We start from the raw sequence: 21464 nt of genomic DNA on the forward strand, positions 1-21464 counted from the left end.
CCTGTGAGCTGCCGGCCTGTCTGTGTGACCTCCTCCTGCCAGTCATCTGGGTGCTGCCAGCCCTCCTGCCACACCCTGGTCTGCAGGCCTGTCACCTGTAGCACCCCCTCCTGCTGCTGAGCAGTGTCTCCAAGCCAGGGACACTCCTGTCGTCTTACAACCTGTTCCACTTGACCTCAGGTTCAGCATTTGCTGAGGGTGGGAGTCATTCCTGTCCCACTCTGAAACTTGGAGGAGAACAGAATTTAGAAGCAAGTTCTGCACCCCCCCTCCTGACCTCCTGTGGATGTCCTGGCTACAGGGGCCTTCTCTCACCCTGTGTGCCAAATAAACCCGTCTCAAGTTCAGGTGCATATGTCTGTCCTGTTTCATGTCTACCTTCCTAGCTCCTCCTGTATCAGGAAGGATGTAAGGTTAATCAATGCTCTCTGATACCTGGGAGATGAGATGGGGTGGAGGGCATGGCCTGATTAAAGAGGATGTCTTCAGGTCCTTGGTATTCCTGTGCCCAGGAGCGTGCAGCTCTGTCATGGATTCACTCTCTCATAGCTGCATCCTATCCCGTCCCTCAGCTCTTCTCTCCCAGTGCATCTGTAGCCCTGTCGCAGGGATATTCTGATTGTCCCCAGTTAGCTTTTCTCTCTGGTGCCACTGGGCCCTGGTGACTTTGTCCTACAAGGCACTTTTCAAATGTTTGAGTCTTAGTTATACGATGTGATTGACCCTGTAACACCTTCCCTTATCGGTTCACACGTGCTCTTCTTTGACTGACTGGTGATCAACTATAACATAACAAACACCTCTCACTTTCAACTTAGACACGGGAAAGCATCGTTGGTGTTTTGCCGACTTCCTGTGGCAGGGGCTGCTGCAGTCCCGTGGGCATCCCTCACCTGCCAATGGGTGGGGCTGAATCTGTGCTGCACGTGTCTCAGACATGTGCTTTCAGGTCTTAGTCAATGATGTGTAAACTGAGGGTTAGCTCCTCTACGCAGTTCTGGTGACAGTCTCCCACTTCGGATGTGCGTCCTCATCTCTGGTCTCCGGCAGACTGCTATAACAGTTCACGTGGAGGCTCGAAGGGATGGACAAGGAGCCCCACACCTGCTATGCTTGTGGCTCCTTTCTGCTCCATCCCTTCCAGAGCTCTCACTGCTGCCTGCCCTGAGCTAGGGCTGTTTTCTCTATGTTGCGGGCTGGTGATGAAAAGCAAGCAGAAAAAAAATGGTTTATGAATTAGCAGCCAAGATGGTCCATGACCAGTGTGTGGTATAAGTATGAGCTTTGAATGAAACTAGGCCAGACATGGGACCAGCCTCATTGTCCTCTGTATCACTAAGGTTGCAGACACAGAAAAAAAATGCACATTAGTTTCTACCAGAATCTGCACATATGACCACAAGTCTGTTCCCTGGAAAAATCCCTTCTCATCTGAAACCTCATAGACTCAGGCTTCCTGTCTGGGTTTCCACGGGGGTTCTTGTCTTCTGAGAACCACTAGGACTCCACTCCCAGCCCTGCTCACAGCTTTCTCAGGTTTCTACGGCCCATCCCTTTGAACCCTGCAAATTCTGTCCACAGACCTGTGACAAAGGCCTAAACATTCAGAGACAAGATTAGCCAACAGCAGCGTCCCACCTTCTAACAGTTTCTGCGTTAGTTTTCCATTTGTTACTTACCTAGTTAGCTCTGCTGTGGTGACTTATCCTACAGAACAACCCAACATGGAGAAAGGACTTATCCTGGCTCATGGTTTCAGGGTGTTTAGTCCACAGTGGGGCAGAGTGGCTTGAATGATGGCGGGCAGTTAAACAGAGATGAGAATCTAACCCTTGGCTGACTTTTCCCTTTTTCTGAGTTCATTCTCCCAGGCCCTCAGCCTGGCGTGGGTGTTGCTTCATTCGAGTAGGGTCCATCTTCTCAGTTCTTCCTCCATGAAACACCCACACGGACATGTCTGGAGACATGCCTTAGTCTCTGAGGTGATTCTAAATCCAGTCAGGTTGACAGTGAAGATGTGCCTTCAAACCTTCCCTCCCTGGCATTGGCCCCGAGGCCTGTCCCAGGCTACTTCTCTGGCTTCCGTGGAAAGTTCAAGGAATAAATACTAGGAAGCAAGTTCAGAATGTGAGAGAACAAGAATGGGGTGACAGTTGGACGTTTTAGTGGGGAGGACCAATTCTCTATAAAGCCACAAAGAAGGGAGTACAAAACCACAGAGACAATTTAAGGAGGAACCTGTGCCCAACCATGCAGGAGGTCTGGGGAGAGATGAGAACCTTCTTAATTCTTGATGGAATGTTGGTCAGGAGGGGGCAGTTCTCACCTGGGCTTTGGAGGTAACCAGAGAAACAGGTCCAGTATTCAAAGCATTTGATAGGAGGGACTAGTAGAAAGCAGTCATGTTCTGGAGAGGATCCAGAAGATCAGGATGGGACAAGAGTGCTGGCAGTGCCTGGAGCAGGGCAGCTCATGTGTGTGGTGTGCCTGCAGCTCACTGGCTTGGAGAATACCAGCATGCATCAGCTAGACATGCAGGATGCCTGCTTATAGATGGCGGCCACACAGAGGCTGTCCCATCAGAGGCACACACAGATGTGGTAGCAGGAAGTCTCCCTGCCCTGGTTTAGGTGGAAGGCAATAAGGACTTAGCACAGAGAAACAAGGCAGGCTGACGCGCAGTGCAGATTGGCTTGTTGGTACTCAGTGGGGCTGAGACAGAAGAAAGGACATGGCTTCTAGAGGGCATTTCAGAGTGGCATGTGGTCATACATGGTAATATAGTCATCTATAGATACGTCACACTCAGACACACACAAAAAGCCCAAAGTCTTTTTCCATATTGTGATGGGAAATCTTCATTGCCACTTTTACTAGACTTAGGATCTTCTAAGAGACGTATCTCTGGGCATGTCTGTGAAGATATCCAGAGAAGTTTAACTCAGTAGGGAGGAAAGACCCACTGCATTTATTACTTTTCTGCCACTGTGACAAAACACCACGACTAAGAAAACTTATCGAGTTTATTTTGGCTTACGGTTCCAGAGGACTAAATGTCCACAGTGGCAGGAAAACATGGCGGCAGGCAGGCATGGTGACAGGAGCAGGAAGCCAAGAGCTCATGTCTTCACATGCAAGCATGAAGCAAAAAGAGCCAACTGGAAGTGGCACAAGGCTTTAACCTCACAACACCCCCCCCCCATGACGCACTTCCTCCAATAAAGCTGGACCTCCCTGTAATCTCTCCAAACAGTGCCACTACCTGGAGGCCATGTGTTAAATGCCTGAGCCTATAGGGGAGCGTTTTATTTCATGTTACTGAGGTCATAGGCTTAACAAAAGGAAAAATGAGGGAGCACATCATGCAATGTGCCCAGCCACCTTGCTCCTGCCACCACGTGTTTTCTGCCCTCTAGACTGTATCCCCTCAAACCGTGAGCCAAATCAAACACTTCCTTCCTAAGCTGTTTTCATCAGGCATTTTTGCCACAGCAGCCAGAAAACAACGAAGACAGAAAATGAACGTACAGAGAAGACCAGCTGTGTTCTGGGTGGTTGGGACAGTAGGTCACAAATAAAGGCTCTCCTGGGAAGGAGCTCCAGGAATTCCCACCCTCCTCCAGCACCGACCAGCTAAATCCTCCGGTATGGTTCACAGTCCTCTAGAAAGCTCTGAAGCATTGGGAATGAAGATGCGTTTGGAGCCGTTGGCTAGAGCAGCCCCGGAACTCTGTGTGTAGCGTTGAATGGGCTTTCCTATAGGAGTATGCAAGAACGGGATTCCAATAAAAGGCAGGCACTAAAGACTGATCATGTGGCTTCACAGGAGAATGCAGATTTATCAGGAACAAGCCATTTGTGGTAGAGTGTGGTAAAACACACACACACACACACACACACACACACACACACACACACAACAAAAACAACAACAACAAAAACCTAACTGCTTTCTTCCCATGTCCAAAAACCCCTAGTAAAGTGGAACTGGAAGTCATGGGCTGACACATTCAGTAGAGGGGTTCTCAAGTCAGCTTGGCATTCAGACTGTGGCGAGATGGCGTCTCACTCCTCTTAGATGATCTGCAGTGGGAGGAGCAGGTAATACGAGCATGCGCAGTTGGATGGGGAAAGGTGCCTGGGCCAGTTTAAAAATTGTAGACAAGGCGAATGTGGAGAAAACTGCTGTGACTGCTGAGGTGATCAGCACCATTAAAGAGAAACCTCTCATTCTGTGCTGGGAAAATAGCTAAGGACAGGGATGGCAAGACCCCGCTCCTCAAAGGGTCTAATGTGGGAAAATGCAAATTCATTTGGGAGGGGAATCCCTGAACTGGAAGTGTGTGGAATGGCTTCCCTGCTCCTAGGGAAGTTTATCTCCAGGTTCTCTGGCTAAGACACAGGGAGGCCTTGACAGCTGTGGCTACATTATATCTTGTGCAGAAGAACATGGCAACATTGTCACATGGTTTTCTAGGCTTGCAAAATCCAAGACTTGTGGGGTTCAGGAAGGCTTGCCCCAAGGCTCCAGAAAGCCTCTGAGGTCATACGATTGTAGGGTTGGATTCCTCAGGTCTACTGAAAAATCACTGTGTGAAGGCGTGAAAGTGAAACCTGAGTTTCAGTAGAGACCCCAGGATGTTGGAGGTGTAAAGACAAGGGGTATCCATCAATGAAAGCTCCAAGCACGGAGTGGGACATGCCCAAGAGAGAGGCTCCACAAGTGCTAAAAGCAGAGGCTGAGGGCTGGGCCTACTCAAAGCTGTTGGAGCCCAGATATGTGTGTCCATCACGAGCCCCAGAGGCCTGGTATGGAGCGTCAGCGTTTGGTGATTGCCTGTTTGCCCTCGTACCCCCTCCAGGAACTTGGATGAGATGTAATTAGCCATGGAGCTGGGAGCAAACAAAAACAGAAACACACACAACAGCCAAGCCAGCACTGGGGGCAGGCCAGGAAGCAAGCAAGTGGAACCAGCTGCATTCTGGGTGGCTGAGTCACTGTGCCAGGTATAAAGGCTGCCCTGAGAAGGAGTGCCACTCATCCCTAACCTCCTCCAGACTACCAAACTCTGCCATGTGTCACACCAGCTGCTCCTCAGGCTGCCAGCCATCCTGCTGCGTGTCCAGCCCCTGCCAGCCATCCTGCTGCAGGCCTGCTGTGTATGTTCCCGTGAGATACCAGGTGGCCTGCTGTGTGCCCGTGAGCTGCAGGCCCACTGTGTGCATGGCCCCCTCGTGCCAGTCCTCTGTGTGTGTGCCTGTGAGCTGCCGGCCTGTCTGTGTGACCTCCTCCTGCCAGTCATCCGGGTGCTGCCGGCCCTCCTGCCCGACCCTGGTCTGTAGACCTGTTACCTGTGGCACCCCCTCCTGCTGCTGAGCAGTGTCTCCAAGCCAGCTGCTGCCAGTTAAAATGGATGCTTTGTCCTATGCCGTCCCACTCCTGACCATGGATTCAACACTGGGAAACACGCCCACTGCACCCTGAAACTGGGGGCAGAATGCAGAAGGAACCAGATTCCCGTGCCCTGTGCTTCCCTGAAGGATGTCCCGGATGCAGGTTCTTCTCTAACCCATGTGCCAAATAAAGCAGTTTTCTAGTCAGCCAGGCATGTCTGTCTTGCTGTGATCAGAAAGGACTTAAGGCCAGTGCTTGCTCTGTTCAGGCCTCACAGGGCTCAGGAGGACAGGTCCCTGCTGCAGCCCAGGAGAAGGTAGTCCCTGCCACAGACTCACTGTCTCTCATGAGTCCATCCTCTGCTCTCCCTTTCCTGTCTGCCCGAGGTGGGGGATGCATGGGCAGTGGGTGCTCAGATTAGCCCTGGTTAGTTCTTCTCTCGGGTGCCATCTTGTATGCTGAGTCCCAGTGACTACGGTCACCTACAGGGCACTTCTCAAATGTCTGAATCTTAGTTATACAATGTGACTGATTCCCTAACCCCTTCTCTTCAGGGAGTGGTTCACACATGACCATCTTTAGTTGACTGGTGACCTACTATTATATAATAAATATACACACATGGGGGCTGGAGAGGTTGCTCAGAGGTTAAGAGCACTGGCTGTTCTTCCAGAGGCCCTGAGTTCGGTTCCCAGCAACCACATGGTGGCTGACAACCACCTATAATGAGATCTGGTGCCCTCTGCTGGCATGAAGGTGTACATGCAGGCAGAACGTGTCTACGTAATAAATAAATCTTTAAGAAAAACCATAATAAACACATCGCTTTCAACTTAGAAGCTAGGAAGCGTCGTTATGTTCTGCTGACTTGTACTGACAGTGCTGCCATTTGACTGTGGGCATCCCTCATCCGTCAACGAATAGTTGAATCTGCTCCATGTGCCTCCGACACGTGCGTTCATGTTCAAGTCTTTGTCAGTGGTGTCTAAACCGGGGTTTACTTCCTCTGTGAGGCATTGGTGACAGTCTCCCATTTCCGTCCGGTGGGCATCCTCATCCGTGGCCTCATGTAGACTGTGCTGAGAAGGCCATGTGGAACCTCCCAGGGAGGGCCATGCCTTTGGCTCGTAGGGTCTGCTGGGCCTGAGGCTCTGTCCTATCCCGTCCCTCCCAGAGCTCTCGCTGCTGGCTGTGCGGGATGATAGCTGTTTCCTTTAGCTTGTGGGTTGGTGACGAGAAGCAAGCAGGAAAAACAAAAAATGGTTTATGAAACAACAGCCAAGACCAGTGTGTGCTTTAAATTGTGGCTCTGTGAAACTGAGCCAGAAATGAAACCCGATGAAAGGGATCCAGTGTCCTGGATGAGCACAGGCATATGCACATGCGCACACACATGTGAATGGAATACTCACACCCCCATGCACACAAACACACGTGTAGGGTCATCTAGACTTATGCCCAAGCAGAACCTCTCTTGTACATACGTGCAGTCATGTACTCCTATAGCTCCAGATACACGAGTGTGCGCTCACAGACACCCCGAGCCCTCATGCCCTACACGCTCAGACACATGGGCATTCGCCTCCCCTCAGGCAGGTGAATCTGTATTCAGACATGAAGAGTTCGGGGCCTCCGAGACCCTCGGCGCTGCTCAGCTTGCAGGGCAGAGATCTCATCCATCAGCTCTTCTTTCCCAGCGCAGACCCACAGGCCTCTTCCATATTGTGTTGTGACAGAAGCGCTCCCCTAAAGGACAGTTTCTAGGCAACAGGATAAAGCAGGCAGGGTTTTGAGACCCAGACACATGCGCTCATTGAGGAAAAGGTCCAGACAGGGAGGATAGCTTTTTTTTTAGAGTGAGGAAGAGAAGGCAAAAGAACAGCCAATGTGGCCTTGAATTGTCTGAGCAGTGCATGTGGGATTTGAGGGACATGATCTGAATGGTCAGGAGCCACTAGGGGCACTACAGCAGCTGCAACCCGTAGAGCCTGCTGGCAGGAGGTTGGCAGCAGCGGGTCACCTAGACTGCCGTAGAGGCTGCCCCACGGGAGGTTTGGCCACAGGAGTGGGAGGCAGCCAGGGTTGACGCTAGGTGGATAAACACTTCTTTGCCTCCCTCTTCACTTCTAATGACCTTACTGTCCCATTTGGATAGGAGCTGAGGATGTCATTAGCTCAGTGGCCCTCAGTGGAATATGCAGTGACCGTGGGTTCATGTAAGTTGCTCCTGAGCCTTAGCCCCGCTTGCAGCGGTGCCAACCCTGCCCTGGGGTTTCTTGAGCCCTGCCCTAGCACCATGGAGGTTATGACTCGTGCATTGGGCCTCTGAAGGGCCCTGAGGCTGAGCTTCTGCTGCGGCCCTTCTCCCACCCGGCCTTCATCCCAAGGGCTTTATTCCCCACAGTGTACCTAGTTCTTCATCGGGACAGCTTACATCCTTCCGTCAGGTGGACACAGCACTCAGGCAGATGCATGCACATGACACAGGAGCTCTCCCAGATCTTGACATGGTTCCTAACTGACCAGGAGGAATTGGTGTGGTGCTCTATAAAGACAGGAGTATTAGCACAGGGACCGCCGGCCAAGCCAAGACACCTCCGTCTGTGATGGGAGTCAGTGCGTATCACTGATGGGGGGGGGGGGGGGGGAGGAAGCAGTGCAAGGAAAGGGAAAGAAAGATTCAATAAGATTAAATAAACGAAGGAAAAAGAAAAAAGGAGAAAACTATTAAGATGAAAGAGAAAGAAAATGTCAAAAGAAAAATAAAATTACACAATAAAGAAATGATACCTAAAGATAGATACATATAAGCAGAGGAATAAAAATGAGAGAATAAAAACTGCTTGAGAACATTCAGCTTTGTCTCATATACGTTTAAAGCTAAGCATGCCCTGTGGGTCTGAGGCTGGGTGGGAATCCGTATCAAAACAGAATCATCCATTCTACTTTCCTTGTGTCTTGGGACCCGGGCCCCCTTGGGATCAATTGATTTTGAAGTTTTGAGGTTTTACTCTGTGCTACCCAGGGGCTGAGGACTGTCACATCTTCTTGGAGGACCGGAACGTCTAGATCTTCTGTTGGGGTTGGGGTAGCTTTAGAAGGTTCCCCCAGAAGTCCATGAGGCTGGCCAGGCCCCTGCCCGGAGTTCTTTATTAAAAATAATGTTTCCTACGTTTACAGGTATTTTTATCTTAACCAAATCTCATGGGAGCTTTTTGGTCAGGATTTGCTGGGTGTATTTTCCATAACCTTTTATGTTCAACATTTCTATTCTTTATGCTTTTTAGAACCAAAGCTTGACAAACTGTTCTATAAATGCCCGTTTAGTAAATATATTAACATCCTGGGTTCTGTCTGGGCTCTGTCACAAACACCCATCCCTGCTACCGAAGCACCAAACAGTGCAAGGCAACCTGTGGACAAGAAGCCAATAAAGGTTTATTAAAAGACAGGCAAAGGTCCAAATTAGGCCCAAGATAGCATGAAGCAGGATTCGAAGCAAGTAAACAGAAACAATCTCTGTCTTTTACCTGGAGGGTCTAATCTACTCATGTTTACTGTAATGGCTGATGCATTTGAATTTGCTTCTGATTTCCTTTGCTATGTTATTCTACACTCCCCTCAAAAACTGCATTTTAGTGTGTGTGTGTGTATGCGTGTGTGCATGTGCCGTGTCTGTGCAATGTATGTGTGTGTGCACATGTGTGCGCACGTGTGTATGTGCACGCTATGACACGTGTGTAGATCAGAGGACAACTTACAGAGTGGGTTCTCTTCTACCACGCGAGTCCTGGGGACTGAATTCAGATTGTCAGGCTTGGTGGCAAGCTCTTTTCTTCGATATTCTCCCACATGGCCAGCCTTCTACACTTACTGTAAAACCCTTTTCCACCTGCATTTGCTTGGATGCCACTTTTCCCTAATTCCATTTTCTTTCTTGGGTCAGAATCTCACGGGTATTCATTCCTTCTGATGAGTTGTGAGATTTCAGCTGGAGCCTCTGGATGATCTGGGCAGATGCACCCCTGTCCTCCTTGAGAAGGAGGGTGCTTCCACGGGCCTGCGGTGTTTGTCCAGGGCTCCTGTTACCCATATGTTGCCCACTTCTGAAGCCTCCATTCTTTGGGCCCCTGAAATCTTCCAGAATGTTGTTCTCTCCACATCTCAGGAGATGTCTGTGGAGCCTCCTTTGGTGTACCTGTCACCGGCAGAGGCCTTTTCTCTCTGCTAAGGGAAGTGGGGGTTTCTGGGAGCACAGTCTGTGTTCTGGTGATTGTACATCACTTTCCAAGTTCTACTCGCTGCCTTCTCTAGCTGGTGCCAGCTCCATCCATGTCATCTTCGAACAAGCATGTCCCCTGACTGCTTTGAGCACCTTCCTCTCCGGAGCATTCTTAAATTTCACTGAGCACTTCCTGCAGCCCCCCCCCCCCCGCCCTCATGTGGCTCCCAGTTTTTCTCCTTGTATCATCTCTGATGGTGTGTATCTACGGACAGTGAAGTGTCTGTCTCTATCATTTAACTTTTGAGGAACACCTTCAGTTTCACAGGGTGGGCTGGCTTCTCTCAGTGCGCATGTTTCTCTCATCAGATGTCTGATACACTCCTTGCCTTCACTTCTGGGTTCATAGCATGTGGTTTAATCTTCCTCATAACTTTTGGCTCCCGACAGTCGCCTATTAAACAAAGTGTATCTAGCCATGTTTTATTTATTTATTTTTTTGGTTTGAGGAATCTAGCCTATTTGGGGTTATTGTGGCATGTTGTCCTCTAATGGAGACACAGCAGTTGCCATCTTGGGACTAGAGCAGCTGTGATAACCTGTGTGAGAGACCCTAACAAGACTGGATCTGTTAAAGTTCCCTGGGGAACAGTGAGGGACTCATGGGATGTTGCAGGAGATGACTCCTGTCTTGAGGCTGTATAAGCTGTAAACTATTGCTAAGAGGAGACTTTCCAGAAGTGTTGCTACCCATTGGCTGTCTGTGCTCCTGCAGGTAACCCCGCTAAATGCCCTTGGCTGGACTGGGCAAAGTAATTTCTTTGCTTTGTCATCAGGGTCCTGCCCAAGGACAAGTAGATATTTACATCTCCCAAGAAAAGTCAAACAGGCTCTTTTTTATTTTTGTGGAACTTTTCTTAGATGTTATTTATTTCTTCTGTCTAGTTCCTCCTCCCCTCTTTGTTTCTCTCTGCTACCCTCCTCTTTCCTCTTCCTTCTCTCCTCCTCCCTTCCCTCCTCTTCTCTCTCTCTGCTACTCTCCTCTTTCCTCCTCCTTCTCTCCTCCTCCCTTCCCTCCTCTTCTCTCTCTCCCTCTTCTCCTCCCTCTCTCCTCACTTCCTATCTTCCTCCCCTCCTATCCCTCTCCTCTCTCCCCCACCATCTCTTCTCCTCTTCTCTCTCCCTCCTCCTTTCCTTTCCTCTCCTCTTTTCCCATCCTGTCCTTTTACTTTCCTTCCTTCCCATGCTCCCTCCATCCTCCCCTCCATCTCTTCTCCTCTCCTTCCTGTCTCTCCCTCTCCCATTTTTCCCCTCTCCTCTTCTCTTCTCTCCTCCTCTCCTCTTCCCTCCCCTCCCCTCCCCTCTTTCTTCCTGTGACATTACATGTGTTATTAGGGTTATTAACTGTCAGAGCCTGGCCCTGGTAGTCCCAATAATTCAGATGTGGTTGCCCATCCTTAAGAAGCCAATGAAACAAATAAGTAATAGTAAAAAAAAAAAAAAATCAGAAAAAAAGGAGACCACTTCAATGTGGCCACATTGGGAAGAAATATAGAAAGATCCAGTGACCCCTGCCCTCAAGTCCATCTTCTTGGTCCTAACATGAGGGTAAGGTTTAGATGGAGAAGATGTATACAAAATTAAGCAGCCCTGGTCAAAGGGTGGCCCTTCCCACTGTGACACACCCTCACTATCCCAGCTTCAGCCTGGCTTAGAAGATGGTGCAATAGATTGTCTGCATGAGCTCTCTTCTGTCTGGCCCCAGGTGTCAGCCTTTTATTTCCGAGACAGAGATTCCCAGGGAACTCCAGTTGCCTTGGGCATCTTGTTTCCACAGGCCAGATAGCCAGAGTGAGACATGGGCCTTTCTTAGAATGTTCTTGCTCCTTCCAGCCATGCTGATTACACACTTTCATCCATGGATGATGATTCGTCACCACAGAGTGCCTTGCTGTCTTGTTTCTGCCTCCTCCTGCCCTGACCATCTTTCTCTTCGTACTTACATTTTGACCCTTCTATTCCACCCATCTTCCCATCCGAGACTTCGCCTTTGCCTACATCAAGTGTATCCTTGAGTGTATGAAGGGACTCATCTTTCATGGTACAGTTTGGCTCTGACTGCATCCATTTGATTCTTAGTTTTAAATTCCCATCGGTTCATACAAAAGTAACATTTTAACACACCAAAGGAGAGGTATTTTAGAGTTAGTGTGTCCTGACCCTACCCCTGTGCCATTTTTGAGTCTGATTTTTTTTTGGTTTACTCTGCATTTTGACAATGGATTGGGATTGTCATATGTAGGGACTAGGAAGATGGCCCAGCAGTTAAGAGAGCTAGCTGCTCTTTCAGAGGACCCAGGCTCGATTCCCAGCACCCACACGGTGGCTCACAACCTTCTGTAACCCCAGTTCCAGAGGATCAGACACCCTCTCCTTGCCTCCACAGGCAATGTATTCATGTGGTACACAGACATGTAAGCAGAACGCCACCTATATACATAAAATAAAAGTAAGTCTTTTATTTTTAAAAAAGTATATAGACACTTGGGAGGCAGAGGCGACAGGTCTTTGTGAGTTCAAGGTCAGCCTGGTGTATGTAGTGAGCTCTAGTCTAGCCAAGGCTACAAAGTGACAACCTGTCTCAGTCCCCTATCCTGAAAAGTATATGGGGATGAAAGAGAGCACAAGCTTTATAGAAAGCAATTTATTTCGCTCAAAGGATACAGAGAGACACCAGGATTCAGGGCATCCCTGGTGATTGGTCAGGAGCAGGCAGAAACTGGATTATTCTTCTGCACTGGCTCTCCACAATTCCAGGACACGCTTCGCACCTGCCTCATAGAGTACTAGAGTTGGGAGGGGACAGCTGTGTCCCGTCTGGCAGCGGCTGGCTTGGAGACACTGCTCAGCAGCAGGAGGGGGTGCTACAGGTGACAGGCCTGCAGACCAGGGTGGGGCAGGAGGGCTGGCAGCACCCAGATGACTGGCAGGAGGAGGTCACACAGACAGGCCGGCAGCTCACAGGCACACACACAGAGGACTGGCACGAGGGGGCCATGCACACAGTGGGCCTGCAGCTCACGGGCACACAGCAGGTCACCTGGCATCTTACAGGAACGCATATGCCAGGCCTGCAGCTCAAAGGCACACAGGCTGGCTGGCAGGGGCTGGACACATAGCAGGCTGGCTGGCAGCCTGAGGAACAACTGGTGTGGCACATGGTGGCAGGTGCTGACTGGACTGGAGGAGGGTAGGAATGCCTGGCATTCCTTTTGGGGGTGGCTTTTATACTCAGCTCTATGTTCCAACTACCCAGAATGCATCTGGTCTTCCCTGTGTTGTTTCCATCACTTGTTCCTTGGCGACTTGTTATTCTGGGCTGCATCTTCCTGAGTTATGCTCTCCATAGACAACTTTGGCTTGAGGCCAACTTCTTCTTCCATAAACAGGATATTCAGGCTTGACTCACATGCATTTTGTACTGCTGTTTCTCAGGCCACCGCTGAGTCCATAGTGACACTGGCTGGATTGAGTGTAGGATCCTGTTCTTTCCCAGCTTGTTCTGTCAAGGAAGGCCTTGCAGTAATACTGTAATTAATCATTGTTATTTATTTTGAATTTCCGTTGTAAAAGGCAAAACTGTAACACAGAAGCTGAGAAACTAGGATCTATAGGCTAAATTCGGCATGCTTCCTGTCCCTGTAAATAAAGTTTTATTGACAAGCACATGCCTCTGTGCATATGTGTCGCCAGCTGTTATGCTCAGATCATGCTGGCAGGGCCCGAGTGGTTACAGAAAGTTTACAACATTTGTCAACACCCCTTAACCCGAAATTAGCTGTTTCGGTTTCTCTTCTACTGCTGTGGTTAAAAACGCTTTACAGAAGCAACTTAAGGGAGAAAGGATTTGTTTTGGTGGGCAAGTGAGCAAGAGCTTGAAACGCTGGTCTGGGAAAGCAGAGATGAAAGCCGCCGCCGCCCAGCTTCTTTCTCCACTTACACAGCCCAGTGAGTGGCACCTCCTACTGTGGACTGGCCTTTTACTTCAATTCATGTGACTGAGACAGTCCCTAGAAGGCATGCTCAGAGGCTGGCCATAAGTCTCGACTCTGTATGCTTGACTGTCTAACCATTACACCAACCCTATTGTGCAGTGACTGATTGCAGGGATTCGTTTGTTCCTTCAGCAAATACAGCTGTGTGCTTGCAGAAAGCCTGGAGAGCTTTCCAGCAGCGTGAATGAGGGACTTCCTGCCCTGTTTTCCTTGTACGGGAGCCCCACAACTGTTGCCAAGCCCAGGGCTGCGGAAGCTGTTGCTGCCTCCTAGACCCTGTGTGGCCCTGCTGTCCAGGTCTATATGTACTAGGCTCCCTTCTGCGAGGCCTTCTGTGGGCCAAGCCCCTGTGTGCTGGCCGATCTTACGTCAACTAGACACATGAACTAGAGTCATCTGAAAGGAGGGACCCTCAGTTGTGGAGAGTCCTCTATGAGGGCCGGATATAATGCATTTTCTTAATCAATGATTGATGTGGGAAGTCCAGCCCATTATGGGTGGTACCATCCTTGGACTGTTGGTCTTGGGTTCTATGAGAAGGCAGGCTGAGCAAGCCATGGGGAGCAAGCCATAAGGAGCACCCCTCCATGGCCTCTATGTCAGCCTCCTACTTCCCGGATGCTGCCCTGTTTGAGTTCCTGGCCTGACTTCCTTCCACAATGAGCAGCAACATGGAAGTGTAAGCCATATAAACCCCTCGCCGCCGCCCCCCCCCCCAACTTGCTTTTCGGTCACAGTATCTTATTGCAGCCATAGAAACCCTGACTAAGACACCCTGTCCGGCGGCCTGCTGCATGCCTGTGAGCTGCCTATTGTGTGTTCCTGTGACCTGCTATACCTTGGGTGCTGCCAGCCTACTTGCCCATGCCACTCTGCAGACTCCTCCCCTGCAGCCCTTTAGCCTGGCAGCTGAGCCTGTGACCTCTGTAGCCATCCCAGCTAAGAGATGGGGACAGCTGCAAGACTGCCTTTCCACCAGGCTGTTACTCACGGCTCTACGTAGGCCTCCCAAACCCGAGGGCACAGCCTGCCTCCTTTGTACCAGGCCACTGGGGCAGCAAGTGGCGCAGGTGACTGCCCCCACGTCCTTCAGCCCTTAACCGCTCTCTGCAAACACGTGATAAGCAGCAGTGGTAGGCGTGCCATTCCGTGTAGTGCCTCACTGCCGTCTTCCATACTGCTCAGGGTGGTTGGTCCCTGAGAACCGTAAAGCTTCTCCACAGAGGGACTCAGGACCCAGGTCAGCAGCAGGGTGACCACCCTTAAGGGACACTGGGCTGTTCCACTTTATTCCTGCTGCTGCTTTGGTGAGGGGTGTGTGTGTGTGTGTGTGTGTGTGTGTGTGTGTGTGTGTGTGTAGCAGAGGGCATTTGCTAGTGATGAGCATGCTTGAAAGGTGGCGATACGTGCTAATTTGATACAAGTGAAAGTATGTAAATGCAGGTTTATTTGAAGCAGCTCTTTGCTGCCGTGAAGGGAGTAGGGAGGGAAGGAGGCAGGGGGAAGAGAGAGAGAGAAAAAAAAGAGAGATCATGAGAGAGAGAATCATGCAGAAAAAGGAGAGTGGAGAAGAGGAAGAGAGACACAAAAAGAGAGAGAGGAGAGACTGAGAGAAGAGAGAACAACCACAATGTCTAGATTATATAGGGAAGAGGAAGGGAAACCTTGCCCCTGGGCTGGAAAGTTCAGGGTAGAGGACGGCATATGCCAGCCACACTCTGCAGCAGGTAGAATGGAGGGAGGCTGGGAGAAGCCTAACAGCTAGCATCTTGGGTCCCTGACGGTAATTCGGTCTCTGCTTAGCAACAAGCCAGAGCCTGAAGCCCCTTCAGTCAAGAATTTAACTTGAACCTCCACCACTCCTATCCTTCTTCCTCTTTGGAAGAATGAATGAACCAAGCCTTCATTCAGGGCTGAGTGACAGCCCCTGCTCCTAGAACCTATGCTCATGTTCTCACAGGGCAGAAGGACGTCACAGAAGGGTGCAGTATCATGGGGTTTGTAGAGGCCCAGGGTCACCACAGAACGGCATCTGAGGGAGGCAAGAGGGTGGCTGGACACTGAGGGGCCAGCTCTGCACAGGGAGGGACAAGTGGGAGCAGAAGCTAAAGAGACCCCCAAAACCGTTCTCCTGAGGAGCTATGCCCATGCCTAGCTAGGAAGACCCTATCTGGATGAGCAGCCTCCTCAGCTGTGCTGTTGGTCATCTACAATGTTGGAAGCCACCAAGTCCTTCGTCCTTTTGCAGCTTGGAGTGTACTTATCAACCCCGGCCTGGTGATCCTGGCTTCTAGCCAGAGCTAGCTCATCTTGGGGTAGGTAGGAAGAAAAGGAGAAGACCAGGGCTGAGACAGGTGCCAGGCTGACCGTGGGGTCATTTAGAGCAGCAGAAAACCATTGTCTCTTGTTCAGGAGGCTGAAGGCTAGTGTCAAGTGTCTGAGAGCCGTGTCTGCCTGAGGCTGTGCAGGGGCTTAAGGTGAAAGGGCAGCTGCCAGACTCCACCTGATAGTATTCTAACCAAGACACAAAGCTCATAGGCAAGCCTCGGTGTGCCGGGTCCTGGGAGGGAGCAGAGAAAGAAAGCTGTGTCTTCATTCTCTCCGGAAGCATCGCTGGACAAGGCCTATGATGAAACTACTAAAACAGCACCGAGAGCATGCTGCTTAGAGGTGGAGGCCAGGAAGAAGAATTAGAAAGCAAACACCTACTTATTGTGTAGACCAGGAACTGGAGGCGGGGTGTGGAGGCAGTGATTGCTTGTTTTGTCTTACTGAATTTTTTAAATTAAAACATTTTAATTCCTTCACCTGCCAATTATTTGGTTTTCTCTCACATTTTAATGGCACGTGCCTTAATTTTATGGCTGTTTTACCCACATGTATGTCTGCACATGTGTATCTGGTGGCTGAGGAGGTCAAAAGAGGGAATTGAGACCCCCAGAGTTGGACCTATAAGTGGCTATGAGCTGCTTTGTGGGTGTTAGGACTTGAACTCAGGTCCCCCGATGCTGCTGGTGTCAGGGAGCTGACTGCTGGCACTCGAGGAATCCAGAAGGTTGGGAAATGAGGAGTTGTATGGACAGGGCCTCACCAGTGTAGCTCACCCGTGGCCCTCACTCACCCAGGATCTTCCATGATGGACTCTGTGCCCTGGAGAAGCCCATGGACCCTGGCTAGGTCCTCTCTCACTTGCTTTACGTCCTTATCACACACCTCGAAGCAATGACAGATCAGAGATGAAACTGTGAGCTTAAGCCAAACTGTCCTCTCTCCACACTGATTTCCTTAGGTGTTTTGTCATGGACCAGGAAGCTGAGCAGGGCACAAGGGAGGCCTTCCTCCCTGTACCCAGGGAATGGCCATTCCCTTTGGAATATTAGAATAACCAAGTTATGGCTGCAGGGTAGGAATGAACCCAGCGAGCAGGAACAGTACAACTTCAGATTTGGCCCCTCCGTGTTCAGAGGTCCTTCTCTTTGGGGTTCTGCTCAACTCCTCCTATGGAGAAGAGTTCAGCTGGGGTAGGATAGACCTTGTCAGTCCCATGGAGGTGTCTCTGCTGCTGCCCATGTGTCCCGATCTTGCTGTCTTCTGGCTTTACCTCATCCAGTCAGCTCTCAGCACGGGGCTGAGGAGAACACTGGCTTCCCTGGCTGGTCTGATGGTGCACAGTTGACTCTCCATTTTTGTAGTCCACAGGGAACCCAGTCTTGTACTCTGCGCCATCCTGGGAGTCTGTTTCCAGGTATCCTTTCTTCTTGTCCTTCCTCGGGCAGGCCTTAAACTCTAGTGGGACCATCACAGTAGGAGCCGATCTTCACACTCTGGCGATCTGAGGCAGGTGGGTGGAACCCCATTTTAAGGCCCCCTGACCTGGAAGCCCCCCACCCCAGTGTGTGTGTTCTCAGTCTGTAGCCACGTGGAGAGACTGTCAGACAGACACACCTGCCTTAGGTTTTATTTTGGTGTTCTGATTTGGCATTGGAGAATCTTTCTGTGTCGGCTTTACCAGGCAATGTCTGGCTTGAAGACCCAGAACACTCTAGAAAAATGCACACCACTCATAGCTCCTGGCGTGAACACTTTATTGAACATGGCAGTGGACCTGTCACATCTGGTGTGAAGGCATGGTTATGAGAAGGGGCTTCTGGGGCTACTCTCTGTGTCACAGAGGAATAGGGGGAGGGACTGGGTGGCCCCTTCAGACCCCATTAGGCGGCAGCTCTGTAGCCCCCAATGCATAGTGAAACGACTCTCGTGGCCCCAGGAAGCTTCCAGAGGCTCCGGAGAGTGGAGAATTGCTTAGGAACAAAGATGGAGCCTGCAAAGGCTAAGAGAGCCAGCTTGTCAGCAGCTGGACTTCTGGCCCGAGGAGAGACCACAGCAGGCCTGGCGGGAGCAGGCAGGGCGGCAGAGCAGGGACACACAGGAGGCTGGGCGGCAGCAGCTGGGCTGGCAGGAGGAGGCACAGCAGGAGGAGGTGGGCAGGCAGCAGGCGGGTCTGCACACGGGGCGGCAGAGCAGGGACATGCTGGAGCAGGGCTTGCAGCAGACAGGAGCACAGCAGGATGGCTGGCAGCATGAGGAGGAGCCAGAGCAGATGGGTGTGCAGCAGACGGGCTTGCAGCAGACAGGCACACAGCAGGAAGGCTGGAAGCATGAGGGCTGGCAGCATGAGGGCTGGCAGCATGAGGGCTGGCAGCATGAGGACTGGCAGCTAGACGGCTGGCAGCATGAGGAGGAGCCAGAGCAGATGGGTGTGCAGCAGACAGGCTTGCAGCAGAGAGGCACACAGCAGGTTGGCTGGCAGGGGGAGCAGGTGCAGCAAGCTGGCTGGCAGCTAGACTGCTGGCAGCATGAGGGTGTACAACAGGAAGATTGGCAGCAGGGGCTGGACACTGGGGTGCAGACGAGGGTCAGGCAGGGGGCTGGGGCACAGCAGCTGGGGACACAGCAGCTAGACTGGCAGCAGCTGGGGACACAGCAGCTGGGCTGGCAGCAGCTGGGCTGGCAGCAGCTGGGCTCACAGCAGCTCTCTGGGCAGTCGTCCACCTGCCAGGAGGAGTCAGTACAAGAATCACAGGAACCGGGCAGGCAGACTCGGCTGTCATAGCTCAGGTCACTGGAGCAGATGGACATGGTGGAGGTGGTCATGGCGGGCAGGTCTGGTAGAAGCTGTGAAAGTGTGAGTGTGTGAGTGTGAGGGGCTGGCTGTCAGCTTTTATACCTCCCCTGGCTGGTGTTGTCCTGGTGAGAAACTCCTCAGGCTTTCCTTCCTGTTTGCTGGCTGCTGGAGCCTCCTTATTAGCGTCAGTCGTCGGCAGTGTGTACGCCTCACCCATGTTTGTTTTTGTTTTGACTGTGCTGAAAGCATGGAAAACATTTGAGGACACTTCCCCTGTGGGGTTTTGGAGGTGAGCAGGGCTCCATGGCAAAGGGTGCTGGGTTGTCATCCTGTGCCTACGTGACTGGGACTTGTTATTATGATTGTTATTACTATTGCCTTAAACATTTTAAAACATAGGCAAAGTGAAAAACACATGACTTACATAACACAACTCACTCAGAGGCTTACAGCCAGGGTGTCTTGCCCCTCTCCAAATGTTAGCGAGACCAAGTCTTACACAGCACAATTTACTCAGTGGCTTCTTGGCAGGAAGCTGGAAATGACCCCTGCATCACCTGTGCCTTGTGAGGGCTACTACAGTGCTTGGGTAGGGTTTGGTGTCTCCCTCTGCCATGCCTAGTCCTCCTGGACACTCCACATTTCCGGTGAGACTCTGAGCTTTCTCCATTTTCATTTTGCTGTGACTCCAAGGCTAGAGACTCCACATCCTGCAGTGGCCACACTTCTGAGACCTACCTGTCCCCGCTCCCTTGCCATGATAGTCTGGCTAGGTATAGAATTCTGGGTTTGCAGCTAGGCAGTGGTGGTGCATACCCTTAATCTTAGCACTCAAAGGAAGAGGCTGGCAGATCTCTGAGTTCGAGGCCAGCCTGGTCTATGGATCAAGTTCCAGGACAGCCAGGGCTACACAGAAAAACCCTGTCTCAGAAAACAAACTAAAAATTCTAGGTTTGAACTAGTGTTCCTCAAAGCACAGGTGAGAACACTTATTCTCCTGGTGCCCATGTTACTGAGCAGAGACAACTAGAGTTTCTCTACAGTTCACCTCTGTCTCTCAACTTCAGTCTGTTGTTTTCTTCCTTCTATTCTAGAATGCCTGTTTCCAGGCTGTGTACCACTTTGTGGTCTATTGAGACTTTCAGTGAGACCTCTCATTTTAGGATTTTCTTTTAAAAATTTTTTTATTTATTACAATTTATTCACTTTGTATAACAGCTGTAGCCCCCTCCCTCTTCCCAGCCCCTCCCTCCCTCCCTCCCTCCCTCCCTCCCTCCCTCCCTCCCTCCCTCTTCTCCTCCCATTCTCCTCCCCTAGTCCACTGATAGGGGCGGTCCTTCTCCTCTTCCATCTGACCCTAGCCTATCAGGTCTCATCATGACTGGCTGCATTGTCTTCCTCTGTGGGTTGGTAAGGCTGCTCCTCTCTCAGGGGGTTGTGATCAAAGAGCCAGCCACTGAGTTCGTGTCAGAGATAGCCCCTGTTCCCCTTACTAGGGAGTCCACTTGGACACTGAGCTGCCATGGGTTACATCTGAGCAGGGGTTCTAGGTTATTTCCATGGATGGTCCTTGGTTGGAGTATTAGTCTCAGAAAAGACCCCTGGGCCCAGATTTTTTTGGTTCTGTTGCTCTCCTTGTAGTGCTCCTCTCCCTTTCCAGTCTATCTCCCCCTTATTTCATAAGATTCCCTGCACTCTGCCCAAAGTTTGGCCATGAGTCTTAGCATCTGCTTTAATACCCTGATGAGTAGAGTCTTTCAGAGGCCCTCTGTGGTAGACTCCTGTCCTGTGCCCTGTTTTCTCCCTCTTCCAATGTCTATCCTGTTTGCCTTTCTCAATGAGGACATTTGCTTAACCATGTTTATAGCAGCTTTATTCGTAATAGCCAGAATCTGGATACAACCCAGATGTCCCTCAGTTGAGGAATGGATACAGAAGTTGTGGTACATTTACACAATGGAATACTACTCAGCAATTAAAAACAAGGGAATTCTGAAATTTGCAGGCAAATGGTGTGAACTAGAATAGATCATTCTGAATGAGGTATCCCAGAAGGAGAAAGACACATATGGCATATAATCGCTTTTAAGTGGATATTAAACATATAAGATAGGATAAACATACTAAAATCTGTACACCTAAAGAAGCTAAGCAAGAAAGAGGACCCTGGGTAAGATGCTCAAACCTCATTCAGTTAGGATTATCTTAAAACAATTCTCCATCCTTGGTTTTTCCTTCCAAGACTCTAGTCATCGTTCCTTCTGGTGTGAGCTTTCAGCATGCCTCAGTTCTCCCATTTTCCTCCAGACTCTTCTTTGTGAGATTGTTCTGATTTTATTTGCAGACACATTCTGTCACTATATAGAGTCATTTTAACTTTCTATAAAATTAAAGTCATGTGGACACTGCCAGTCAGACCAGTCATAGTGTGGCCTCAATGAGACACGTCTGTTCTCTCCCATCTAGATCAATCTCTGAAGCCACCATGACATATCTGTGCATACTATAGTTAGGCAGGAGGCTGGCCCCCTTTCTGTGGGGCGACTGGGCATTCCTTCAGGTTGTGCGGTACAGCAGGGGTTACCTGCAACTTCAACTACTTCTTCTTCTTCTTCTTCTTCTTCTTCTTCTTCTTCTTCTTCTTCTTCTTCTTCTTCTTCTTCTTCT

The 21464-nt window shown here is 50.4% G+C and overlaps 4 protein-coding genes across 5 annotated transcripts in view; 2 read left to right on the plus strand and 2 right to left on the minus strand.

Moving 5' to 3' along the window:
- The window catches only part of Tspear (thrombospondin type laminin G domain and EAR repeats), a 160086-nt gene that overhangs the window by 24951 nt on the left and 113671 nt on the right, over positions 1-21464 (plus strand). The window lies entirely within an intron of this gene.
- On the plus strand, positions 5075-5377 carry LOC129676583 (keratin-associated protein 12-1-like). Its single transcript, XM_055606979.1, has one exon. The coding sequence runs from the start codon at positions 5075-5077 to the stop codon at positions 5375-5377; it is 303 nt and encodes a 100-aa protein (XP_055462954.1).
- On the minus strand, positions 12523-12837 carry LOC129676582 (keratin-associated protein 12-1-like). Its single transcript, XM_055606978.1, has one exon. It carries the CDS (start codon positions 12835-12837, stop codon positions 12523-12525), a length of 315 nt encoding a protein of 104 aa, XP_055462953.1.
- Positions 18020-18826, minus strand: LOC129676577 (keratin-associated protein 10-12-like). Of its 2 annotated transcripts, XM_055606973.1 has the most exons (2): positions 18676-18826; positions 18020-18600 (listed from the first exon to the last, which is right to left on the minus strand). In XM_055606973.1, the coding sequence occupies exons 1-2, from the start codon at positions 18824-18826 to the stop codon at positions 18020-18022; spliced, it is 732 nt and encodes a 243-aa protein (XP_055462948.1). The 2 variants fall into 2 exon arrangements, with proteins under 2 accessions (XP_055462948.1, XP_055462947.1); XM_055606972.1 differs by having other exon boundaries at positions 18020-18826.

This window comes from Psammomys obesus, unplaced genomic scaffold, assembly GCF_907164565.1.
Source record: "Psammomys obesus unplaced genomic scaffold, mPsaObe1.curated_primary_1811, whole genome shotgun sequence".
Lineage (NCBI taxonomy): Eukaryota > Metazoa > Chordata > Mammalia > Rodentia > Muridae > Psammomys > Psammomys obesus.

Coding starts and splice junctions, on each gene's coding strand:
- LOC129676583 (XM_055606979.1), top strand. CDS start 5,075: ATGTGTCACACCAGCTGCTCCTCAGGCTGCCAGCCATCCTGCTGCGTG.
- LOC129676582 (XM_055606978.1), bottom strand. CDS start 12,837: ATGTGCCACACCAGTTGTTCCTCAGGCTGCCAGCCAGCCTGCTATGTG.
- LOC129676577 (XM_055606972.1), bottom strand. CDS start 18,826: ATGACCACCTCCACCATGTCCATCTGCTCCAGTGACCTGAGCTATGAC.